Here is a 12,437-nt window from a genome sequence, read left to right on the forward strand (position 1 = left end):
TAATTTCGGATTAATCTTTCTGTTTCAAGATTAAGTTTTTAGTGTGAAGGTGTCTAAATGAATATTTGGTCTCTTTACTAGTTTGTTTCTAATGCACTAGTCATAATGAATGCTTAAATATAAAATTGAATTTTCTTTTTTAGGCAATACGCCATGATCCCTTATAAGGAATATTTCGAAAAATCCAAGAGTATACGTACATTTTAAATCACATAAATAATTTGTTAAGCTTCTGATAAAATTTGGTATTTAGATATGGACATTGGGCGACAGAGACAGAAGAAGGACTGAGAAATTTAAAATAATTTGCTCGATGTAAACAGACAAATAAAAACAAAGTAATTGAAAAAAAATTGTAACAGCGTATAGGAGGCGAAGAACAGAGAATGTGGATAAAATTAGTAAAGATAAATAGCCCGGTGTGGTATGGAATTATAAACCTAAGAAGAAAAATGAGACCCTGACAATGGTGTAAAGTGGATCATAGGCCGGTGCAGGTACTCATTTTTTAAATTTAAGAGTATCTGAAGAATACGAAACGCAAAACTATCAGTGTGCATGGTTTAGAGCGTTGTCGATGTACTTAATTTTGTCTTGGTGTGTACTGGAAATACAACGGGATTAAATTTCTCAAGTCTCGAAGCACAGTTATGGTACCATCATTGTGTTTTACAACAAAGCATTTCTGCTGAATGCTCCATATACTAAATTCTTATTTAATAATCGAGTAATGATAATTATTTGAGCTCAGAGTAAATCTCACAGAAGTGTTTATGTGAGAAATTTGACAAATGAATTACCATGGAAACCAGATGCAGAGGAACGAACGGGTAATTTAATTTGCAGTGTGTTTGTATTGCTGTGTTCTGTACCATCAGGCACCTCTGGCCCCTGATAACCTATCGAGGGCAGGACTTTAGATGCGAGTAACTACAGCGTGAAATTTCCATTTTCCTCTCAATGATAGGATGAGAGCAAAGATAAAATTGTTGCTCAGTAAAGGGGACGTGCGACTTACCGGGACATTCGAACCTAGGTCGGGGGTGGGGGGTCCTTCTATACCTCGCAGTCATTTCAACCTAGTCGGCTGTCAGGGGAAGGCAATGCGGTTTCGAACCCGAGACATGCATGAATAGACTAACAAGCGCTTCAACTCTGAACCATTACATACTCCCAATATCATAATTTAGTCGAATGTGAAATAACAGGAGTTTATAACAGAAAATCGATCATGAATACTAGGTTGAGATTTGGAAGAAGTTTATTGTAATCTGTGACAAGATTCTGTACCGGCATTGCCGTATAGAAACGGACAAATCCAGCAAAACACAAAAATCTGTCTTTTTGTAACATTTTTCGTGTTTTCAATACCTCCAGGAGAATGTTGAGTAAGCAAATCAGATATGATGTTTTCACGGCGGTGAGTCTGAAGATGGCTGTCTTCTGGGTTGTTGCGCCGTGTAGTCTGGTAGAATATTACCGACGTTTCAGAGGTCTAACAGACTACACTGCGCAACAACCCAGAAGACAGCCATCTCCCTAACCAAATGAAGCAAAATATATGTCCTTTTCTTTTTCCATCTTCTTCATGTCTCATTCGTTATTCTACTCATGTACCCGAAATTCGTTAATGTTAGAAGGATAATAAATGAACAAAACTTACATTTACAAAGAAGCTAACTGGACTTAGTCTGTATTCTTTTATCAAAATGTATGAGATAGTCTTCAGTAGGGGATCCACGGTGACAGAAATGTTGAGGAACACTGAATTAAGATACAAAGACAGGCGTACAAATGACTTTTATAAATCACTCAGTATATTGTTGAAGCTGTGATATTTCTTGTACCTCCATTCATTTTGTAAGACAATTCAGGATGAACTTTAAAAGTATAATCAGAAAGTAAGTAAGTAAGTAAATCGTCCCACTATACGCCATGTAGGCGTTTGGGGGGAGGGGAGGTATAGCTCCTCTCTTCCTTGACCTCGGCACTAGATGGGGGTGAGTGGTCAGCATCACGCCCCGGCCGACTTTACCCCCGGGAAAGGACCCCAGTACCCATTGTAGAGGAGGCTGGGTGGGCCCCAGAGGCTAGAGGAAAAATCCTCTGCCCCCGTCGGGGATCGAACCCCGGTCGTCCAGCCCGTAGCTAGTCACTATACTGACTGAGCTATCCCGGGAGGTGTCGGAAAGCAGTGGTCCCCTCTTTCCACATGTCCTTCTAGTCTCGACATTTAAATGTTAACCGAGTCGACATGACAACTACGCCTATCTAATGGTTTATGCTGGACTCAATTGCACGTCTGTGACATTATCTGTAATTGGGGGAATATAATATCATCTGTTCACTCCACCCACTTGTAACTTGCACATATGACGCTTAAATTTATTCGGTGGTGGCGAAAGATTTTCTTGTCCCATATTGGAGTATGTAATGATTACATTTTTTTCTCTGTACGAAAGTTGTTAAACTAACCTCTTCTCACAACTACATGAACGTGGTAATTGAAAGGGAATCTTTGGCAGATTAATGCTTTATGTTTTCAAGAATAATTTCTTGGCATTATCTGAAATTTACGCTAGTGGGTTTGTAATGATTCAAATATACGAGATTATGGAGATAGGATTTCTTACAAAAGTGCTCTGAAATAATAAATGCACATGAACATTTCGTCGTAGGCCAATAACTGGTAGATTTTTGAGCACTTACGAGCGGTTCTTTATTAGTAATAGCCTAAATAACTGTTTGTATTACACAATTGCCTTTAAATTAATTTTACATTTGTGGAAAATGTAAATATCTCTAAGGTTATAATGGAAAAATTAAGGTTTCTGTATATAACGTAGAGGCCGTAACATTAGTTATCCTAATATTTTAATATTTTCCGTCAAATCACAATTTTTAATGAGATAATAAAATATAAAATATTTAAAATATCATTTCACGTTCCGTATCGAATGATCGATTTACAAGTTGGAACGTTACAACTTGTAAATCGATCATTCGATATTTTAAATATTTTATATTTTATTATCTTATTAAAAATTGTGATTTGACGGAAAATATTAAAATATTAACTTAATTCACAATATGACGCAAATATACTATCTTATTATTCATCCTATTAACGTGTATAAATTAAATTTTGTAATGAAATACATTAGTATTGACAAGGCTCGTGATAAATCTGTGTCTGAAATCATATAAAAATTTACATAATAATTTTTCTTTTCAGTATTTTTTTTACGAATATTGCAAAAAAATATATCTTCTTCCTTAAAAATTGCCGAAGCCAACCTAGATATATCACACAAGTCTTTATCAACGTTTGCTTAATGCATATAACTACATGCATATTGGATTTATCTTCTGCGTTTGCCGTTTATAAAACTTTATGACGACGTAAGCAGTACACTTTAGCCCCTTAACAGATACTGCATTAAGAACAACCTAATTATTCTTAATTATCATTTAATTTAGATCGTCAAAATGATGTACTACATTAGAAAGCTTTTACATTATTTGCCGCCGTAAGAGCCAAAGAAGACTGCATTCATTAGGTCTGTATTTTATATGGCGGCCTAGCGACGGTACAGCGATTCAGACATCGCTTAAAATATTATATGGTCTCCTAGTTGCAGCCGGGCAGGTAGATTGGAAGAAATTTTAGGGAGATCAAAGCTTGTACACGAAAAAGAAGTGTATGTGTACTTATTTAATAATAGCACAACTAATTGTTATTTTAGAATGGGTTTTATTTGTTTGATAAAAATGAGAAAACAGAATTGTTTCTTTGCTTTCATAGGTTTTCATTTATAGATTCATACAGTGATCGACCTATCGAATGACCCCATACGATGTTTTTCTTTTTGTGCTCAGAGTGAAAGTCTCAGCGTCTGATGCAATTGGCTCAACTTTGCATCATAAAAATGCTAATTAGAACTAATAGGAAGCATTAAGTATCATTCCTCTCTTAAGATTTGCAATAAAGTATCGAGTTGAAATCAAGATTTATAAATGCAGTGGTAACAGAATTAGGACTTGGTTTTGTGCGCTTTTCAGGCATTTTCCAGCATTTCTTAATTTTTCGAAAATGTTTGAAAAATTTTGAAAAATTTCAAAATTTTCGAAAAATCAAAAATGCTGGAAAATGCCTGAAAAGCGCACAAAACCAAAATTCTTTGAAAAATTTGGAAAATATTTGAAAGTGAAATTTTTTAAAAAAAATTACATTTTGTTCGCTTTTTGAATAATTTCCTGCATATTTTGATTTTTCGAAAATTTTTAAAATTTTGAAAAATTTAAAATTTTTCTAAAAATCAAGAAATGCTGGAAAATGCCTGAAAAGCGCACAAAACCAAAAAATTCTGAAAAATTTGAAAGTGAGTTTTCAAAAAATTTACATTTTGTGCGCTTTTTGAATAATTTCCTGCGTATTTTAATTTTTCGAAAAATTTTCAAAATTTCAAAATTTTCGAAAAATCAAAAAATGCTGGAAGATGCCTGAAAATTGCACAAAACCAAATTTTTATTTGAAAAATTTGAAAGTGAAATTTTTAAAAAAACCGTTTGGTGCGCTTTTTGAATCATTTCCTGCATATTTTGATTTTTAGAAATTTTTTCAAAATTTTCGAAAAATAAAAAATGCTGGAAAATGCCCGAAAAGCGCACAAAACGAAATTTTTTTAAAAAAATTTGGAAAAAAATTGAAACTGAAATTTTTCAAAAAATTTACGTTTTGTGCGCTTTTTGAATTATTTCCTGCATATTTTGATTTTTAAATAATTTTTCAAAATTTTGAAATTTTTCTTCAAAATTTTTCTGACCTGATGCTTCGCAGAACCGGACTCTGTCGGAATGCTCTTATATACTACGTCTCTGAGGAACGCGGTCGTTACCTCACACGGCCTCTGATGCGCAGTCACTGAAAAGACCGGGTATGGCACTTGGAACTTTTAAAGGCCCGTTTCTCTTCCCAAATAACCTTCTCGGAACCCGTTGCTGCCCGCCATCCCGCTGTCATGGACCAACGTCGGAGAGTGAAAAGTGTCAGAACGAAGAACAGAGTTATTGCATTAAATTAAATTAACATTCCTGAAGATTAAGGCACGGAGAAGAAAACTATGACCCACGGGCCGAATGCGGCCCGAGAAGAAATTCAGTCCGAATCTTACGTTGCTTGGATTTTATTAACCACACGATCTGCTATGACAATTACTTCCTACGTTTGCCGTTTAGGGAGCGCATGGATTCATGAAAGCAGTCAACATGGCTAATATTGTGGGCACTGTTGATTTTATAATTACATGACATCCACATGCATAATATTTATGTCAAATGTTGTGTCAGTGTGATTTCCATACAGCACCCCTGGAGGTGAAATCCGTAATCTACGACGAATAGCCAACGCGTCTTAATTTAGTTTTACCGTACGCTACCGCCATCTGTGCCGTGGTATGGCAACTCGAAGAACCACGCGATTACCCATCATGCATTGCTAGAGAGAACGAAGTGGTTGCAGATTTGTTGTTGGCTGTTAGTAGAGAACGCAAGGTCAGGTTGTATGTACGTACCACGACCTATAAAGTGCTCGCCTTGGATTAAGTTTTGTGTGATACGCTTGTGGGTGGATAAACTTGTGTGATGGCAATACTTCTATTACCCGAATGTTTGATATTATGTGCAGTGTTTGTAACTTAATAATAGAATTAAGCGTGTGTATTTGTGGCTGTAAGCTGGACCCACTTTTCTAGTAAACCTGTCACCAGTGACATTGGAGCAGATTGCAAAACGAAGGTAGGAACTCATTTTTAAGTAGAGTGTGATGTGTGTTAATTCGCCTTGTGTCGGTCCACACCAAGACTATCAAAATAAAAGCCAGAGAGCCAAACGCATTATATTTTCCGTATATTATGAGAGTAATTTGCAATTACCTATGTGTTTTGAAATCAAATTCAGTGATTTTAAACGAAGCTCAAAGGTCTGATTTTTATGGCAGACCAATTTTTTACTACCATGAAGGTACAAAGATGGCTGTCTTAAATTTTGTTCGTGACTATTCAGAATAACTCCCCCTAGCAGAAGGACAGCAAGATATGTTGAAACGCTACTGAAGTGTACTAAAAGTTTACTTTAAGCCTGCTGATACAAACACGGTCTAATATTACTCAGTAGTTTTATTTCCACAGAGTCATTAACGAAGTTTTCGAGACACATTTCATTCGGCTCTAACACGAGTAATCTTTCAGTGCGTGTAACGTATTACAAATATTTTAATACCAATATTTGCATGATTTTATACCAACTTTAATAAAAATCCCGTCAGTTAAGAGAGGGCAGACTGGCACGTGAGCATTATAAAAAAATTGAAAGTGGAACCACGGTTCCCTATTTAACGTTGAAGAACGTTTAACTGTATAAGGTATATTTGTACTGAAATACAATTCTAATGTATACCTTTACGTCTTATCTATACGTGACGTCATCCGCCGACAGCTGATCTAAGTGTTGCCAACGCACTCACTAGAACCGTTCTTTGTCACGAAATAAATGGGCCAAAACTCCTAAACCGTGAGAGTTAGCTGAAATCTGTTTGCAAATTTGAAAAGCTCGTGTTTATTTACGTATTTCACTCGCAATATGTCTGGATCTAACTCTTACGCTTTAGACGTGGCAAGCGGTTGAATTTAAGGAACGAGGGTATAGTTATTACGTGTTTTGGGTAATTATTTCAACAATGTGTAAAATATGCATTATGGAATAAAGTAAACATCATTATTGGCGTTTGAATAAGTTACACACCAGCGTTACAGTTTCTGTCGAGTGTATAGCGTGATTTTATAAACGTTAAAAAACTATAAATGTCATGACAATAACCGTCTAGCAGCCCAGTACAGTGAAGTTTGTAGCCGAGTTTCGAGGTTTGACGTAGCAAAACGAAACATTTGCAACGCTCTCAATGGCCCTGAGCTATTCTTGGCTCTGCAGTGAATGCACGTGCGGTAAGTAGGTCACTCCTGGAGTGCGGGGGGCGGGGGGGGCCTCACCTGTAATCTGTGTGTTAAAGGAAGAAAAAGTTGCTTATTCCTTGTTCTATCTGGTTGAGAACAACCGCGTTGCTTGCTTTTACTTCGCGGAAGTTGTGATTATCCAGACCGACTGTCATTTGTCAAGTGATCAGTCAGGGAAACAGGCAACATGGGGGAGGGGGGGGAGTAGTTTATTTATTACAGGGATTATAATTTTTTTTAAAGATATTTAATTGCATAGAGATTTAAATTGTTTTGAAGTTTATTTCGTTAATCGAGCCATACTAAGTTTTCGATACGGTGTCTTAATGGTAAATAAATCGTATATACTTTGCGCCAATATTAAAACGACCCCAGAGGCCGGGAGGTGGTGCGGTCGTAGGATAAGAGTAGCAGTTAAGACAAAAAAAAACCGATTAACCAAAACGTATATTTAATAAAAATTAAATAATCATAGAAATAAAAGGAACAATCATCCCAGGGCTCAGTCCTCGGTTGGGTATACGAATAGACACGTCAAAACAGACCTGCCTTCAACCTTTCGCCTCGATGGCGCGCTGCTGTCTCGCGCATGCGCTGTGCCGCGAATTTTAAATATACGTACCAACTTTGAGCAATTTTTTTTTCGCATCAGCAGCTGGAATTTTGTGTACAATCATTACTAGACGGTCTCTGTAGACGAGCAAAATTTCAGGTGAGGTTTCGGCACGACCAACCTAACCATTCCCTTTGAGAGAACTTGCTGTGCGTATTAAGGCTTTGACCGGGATGTTCTTTTGTTTAATCTTATGTGGTACCGCCTGATTCGACTTCTAATGGTTAAGTGAAGTGTTTTCTTCGCGGTACGGTCTGGATTCGTAAATAATATTCAGACGAGCTTCGGCTTCAAAGGGTTAAGCGTGGTATCGCGCTAGGGTACCAACGGGAGGCCATGGCGCAGCTGCGAGCATCTCGGCCAAACTCAAGTGTATTATTTATTAATTTGGTAGTCGTGTACATATATCGCATCTGGCATCCGTCGTGCTGCAGCGCCTCCAACTTGGCAACGCTGCCACGGCGAAGGCCGAATCAACATCACACGACATGAGGCCAGTCCATTGTCGTCTGTGTGTATTTCTACTTCTTTCAAACATGGACCATCACTATGGGATTCATCTGCTATTGAATACGCAAACCGGGACTTGAAAATAAGAAACTGGGAAGATATTGTGGAAATATATGGAGGAGGAGATTTATCTACAGTAGAAAAGAAAGAATTAGGTGTAAGAAGTGTTTCTATGGCTTCATTTGTGGGGCCGCTTTCCAATATGGCAACTTGATTTTTAATTTTTTGTTTTGTTTAGCAATCTATATATCTATATATATATATATATATATATATATATATATATATCACCACTTTAACAGTATATGTAATAATGAAAAATAATAATGTAATTCTGTTCACGATTGCAAAATTTGTGTGAACAGAAATAACTCCTATCTGCGTTGTCACATTGATGCAGTGGTTCAGGGTTGTCCGTAATCCCCCCTCTGCATTGTATTCATGCTGTTTGAACGTGGAATTAATTGTTTCTGCAAGAATATCACTGGAGCCAACACTCGTCTGAATAATATTTTGAAATGCAGCCCCTGTAGCAAAGAAAACGTCTCACGAGATTCTAGGCTGTGAAGATGTCGATTTTGATGTTCTCCGTCCGAATTTGTTGGTAGATGGCGAAGTTTCGGAAAGCATTTCGGTTGCCATCTACAGGATGAATATGCGGGGGGGGGGGGGGGGGGGCGAGCTCTGTCAGTCAAGAAGAAGTCTAGTTTACGAACTTCTTTGCTCAGTGCGTCTGAATATCGCGTTACGTAATCGAACTGATAAATATTTGTGTGTATATACAGTGGCCTGAATTTCAGCTGAAGAGCTTTAGATTCTGTTCCTCAAAGAGCACGAATGACCATCGCTGCTTTTGGAGCTTACTGCCCCTTGTTGTCCCCCCAAAGGTCCTCCCCCTTTCTCTCTCTTGCTTTCAGTTCTTTCAGGGGATTCTCTTTTCCTCAGTGGAATAGAAAGATACGTCCCGTAGGATTCAGTCTTAACCAGCACCTGCCAAGACCTTCTTCAGCGTTGCCAGATTTCAACATACGCGCATCGTGCGGACCGGACTGAACGTATTTCAGTTCGGGATTGCGCTACACCAAAATCACTTGTTTTACGTGAGCATTTGTTGATTTGTTAATATTGACAGAGGAGGCAAATTACAGACAGTGTTACAATTGACAGAATTCTGTGGTGGGAAACGCGAAACTAGTAATTAATGTGATCTGGGAAGATTGTGCAGGTCTTATTATAGCATGATGTAGGCAAGTCGTAAGCTGGGACAAGAGAGAGCTTGTATTTGAAGGCGTTACTCAGACTTACGTAATTTAGGCACTGTAAGTGATGCGTTAGACGTTGAAACTTCAGAATTTTTAGTGTGGATTTTCTTCCGTCTAGTTTCAAACAAGGAACCCTCATTCAAAAGGAGCAGTGTGCGACATGTTTTACTTTATTTCCCTAAATGTTGAGAAGGGCCGGGCCTTTCTCGAGGTTTAGTCCCCCGCGATTAATACGGTGTCCGCCAGGGATAGAATTATGATGTTGGTACTTTGTTTATAATCTCAGGACAGCATTCAGTTGTGCCATGTTGCCGGACCTCACCAAACAGTCCCTTTAAATATTAACCGCTTTCAGAAAAAGACGCTCCGTGGACTCAGTTAAATACAACACCGATTTTCACATTCTAGTCCTTTACACCTTTAAAGCATAGTGGTAACTATATGTACCAGAGCTCACTAAACTCCGTATTTTGTCCACATCGTATACCTAAAAGATTGTCAAAATAAACACAGATTATTTCTTTAAAAGGTTGCACTTTGTAATGGTGAAGTGTCGTGTTTTCTTCGCGGTACGGCCTGATGAAATACGCCTGAAGAACCGGCTGAGGAGGCGATGGCAGGTCACAAGAGACCCCGCTCTTAAGACCCAGGTCAATCGACTCCAGAGGTCGGTGACCTATCGTCTCAACGAGTGGCGGAACGAACAGTGGAGCGACACGCTCGAATCCTTGGACTGCGAGGACCAGTCGCTTTGGAAAATGACCAAGCGTGTGATGCGAGTCCCCACTCCGTCGCCCCCCTTCTTAGTGATGGGAGGACTGGCTCTCTCGAACCCCGAGAAGGCAGAAGCCCTAGCCGACAGCCTTGAGGTCCAGTTCCAGCCGGTAGACTACCCGTCGGACCTGACTACAATTGACATGGTTAACGAGGCGATGCGAGCATACGAGTATGCCCCTGTAAATGAACCAAAATTAACCAGTCCATCGGAGGTCGCCCAGGCCATCAAGGGACTCAAGCTTGGCAAGGCTCCGGGCCCCAACGGTATACCGAACAGGGTCCTGAAACATCTCCCACGACGCGCGGTAACCTTTCTCACGAAAGTGTTCAACGCGGTCCTTCGCAGGCAACACTTCCCCTCGGCATGGAAACACGCTCGAGTGGTGTCCATACTGAAGCCGGGGAAGGACCCCACGCTACCTTCTTCCTATAGACCCATCAGTCTTCTCGACACGGTCGGCAAACTCTGCGAGAAAATCCTACTAACGAGGGTCCTACACGAGGTCAGTGAACGCGGGCTGCTGCGCGACGAGCAGTTTGGGTTTCGACCCAGACACAGCACATCGTTACAGCTGGCTCGCCTCGTCGAAAGGGTCAACAGAAACCTTGATGAGAAGCGGCTAACCGGCGCGGTTTTCCTGGACGTGGCCAAAGCCTTCGACACAGTCTGGGTCCAAGGCCTCCTATACAAACTGACCGTCCTCAACTTCCCGTCGTACTTGGTAAAAACCATCTCTTCCTACCTCGCTGACCGGACATTCCAGACATCCTTCCAGTCGGCCATGTCCACACGTCGTACCATGCGGGCTGGAGTTGTGCAGGGCGGAATTCTCTCCCCTGTGCTCTTCAGTCTGTATGTCAACGACATACCCACACCGTCCCGCCACGTCGAGTTAGCACAATACGCGGACGACACGGCTCTAGTAGTCACGTCCCGTAGCCCAACGCTTCTCGTCAGGTATCTGGAGACCTACCTCAGTAGACTTGAGCTCTGGCTCAGGGCCTGGAGGATTGCTATCAACGTCTCGAAGAGCACCGCGGTTCTCTTCATTTCCGCGAGAAGACACATCCAACAGCCCCGAGCAGTGCAGTTCCTCGGACAGCCGATCCAATGGGTCAAAACAGCACAGTATCTGGGGGTCACCCTTGACGCCGGGCTTACTTGGTCGGCGCACGTCAACCAAGTGGGAAAGAAGGCAGCGCAACGATTAGGTGTGCTAGGCCCGCTTATCAATAGGAGAAGTGGCCTGTCAATCAGGAACGGTGTACTACTCTATAAGCAGCTCATCCGTCCCATAATGGATTACGCATGCCCGATCTGGAGGTCAGCTGCCCACAGCCACGTCCAGAAGCTGCAAGTTCTGCAATCCAAGTGTCTTCGAATTGTTACTAACGCGCCCTGGTACGTTAGTAACAGGCAAATACATGAGGATCTGGGGGTCCCTTTCTTTGCCGACCACATCAGAGCACTAACTGAGAGGTTTGACTCGAGGTTAGCTGGTGTGGGGAACCCCTTAGTTCGGCAACTCGGAAGACACTCGTGCCGAATGAGGGCTGCCAGAGTTCACCCAAGGGCAACCGAGGGCGACTGATGTTCAGCAGGCCAGCCGAAGCCATCCCCAAAAGACGGCCAAGTCAGCACAACGAGTGGTTAGACTACTCGGCTACCCTGACTGAGGTTTTTCGTGCTTTCCTCAGTTGTAAGGCGAATGCCAGGGTATAACTTAATAGGGGCACGGCCCGCCACCCTTCCCCCCGATCATGGAGGCCATCAGCTGAAGTGATCTTCCCCCCATGCCGCAGAGGCCTTCAGCCGAAACGGCCCCTCCCTCTCTGGGTTCATACCCCAGAGACCCAACCAACCAAATTCCTTCGACAACTTGCCTGACAGGATAACCTCCCATCAGCAGCAACAAATCCCAGTTTGAATGGTCGAGGCTCCCGCCACGACGAAACCCCGTTAGCGTTAGCAAAATTTCCGTTCTTATATTACGACCGTTTACCATTTCCAGCAATGCGTCTTGTGCGCAGGAATGGTTTCACCTAGGTAGGGACGATGCTTGCGCTTGCGCAGGCCTCTGCCCTCAGTTAGCTTCTTTGGTTGGTTTGGTTCTGGCTTCAAAGGGTTTGGTAATTATTATTGTACTGAAATCAGCTTCAGGAACGAAGTCACAACCTTCTGATATATTAAATATTAAGTCTATGACCTATTATTTTACTGTTAGCTTTCAGAATTAAAATAGACACTGACGTGTCATCATGCTT

General features: G+C 40.9%; 1 protein-coding gene across 7 annotated transcripts in view; it reads left to right on the plus strand.

The window, feature by feature from the left end:
• Nucleotides 1-12,437, plus strand: part of LOC147871614 (TBC1 domain family member 4-like) — a 259,104-nt gene that overhangs the window by 10,533 nt on the left and 236,134 nt on the right. Inside the window, exon 6 of one of the 7 annotated variants that reach the window (XM_087360630.1) lies at nt 144-647. The exons of the other annotated variants lie outside the window; for them this stretch is intronic. Within the exon in view, the coding sequence (XP_087216756.1) occupies nt 144-167 (24 nt within the window). The 3' untranslated portion in view covers nt 168-647. Of the gene's footprint in view, nt 1-143; nt 648-12,437 lie in introns of those variants that run through there. 7 annotated transcript variants of the gene reach the window in all.

Source organism: Zootermopsis nevadensis, unplaced genomic scaffold, assembly GCF_977971745.1.
Source record: "Zootermopsis nevadensis isolate Lab colony 2312 unplaced genomic scaffold, Znev_1.0 Znev_ptg000045l, whole genome shotgun sequence".
In the NCBI taxonomy this organism is placed as follows: Eukaryota; Metazoa; Arthropoda; class Insecta; order Blattodea; family Termopsidae; genus Zootermopsis; species Zootermopsis nevadensis.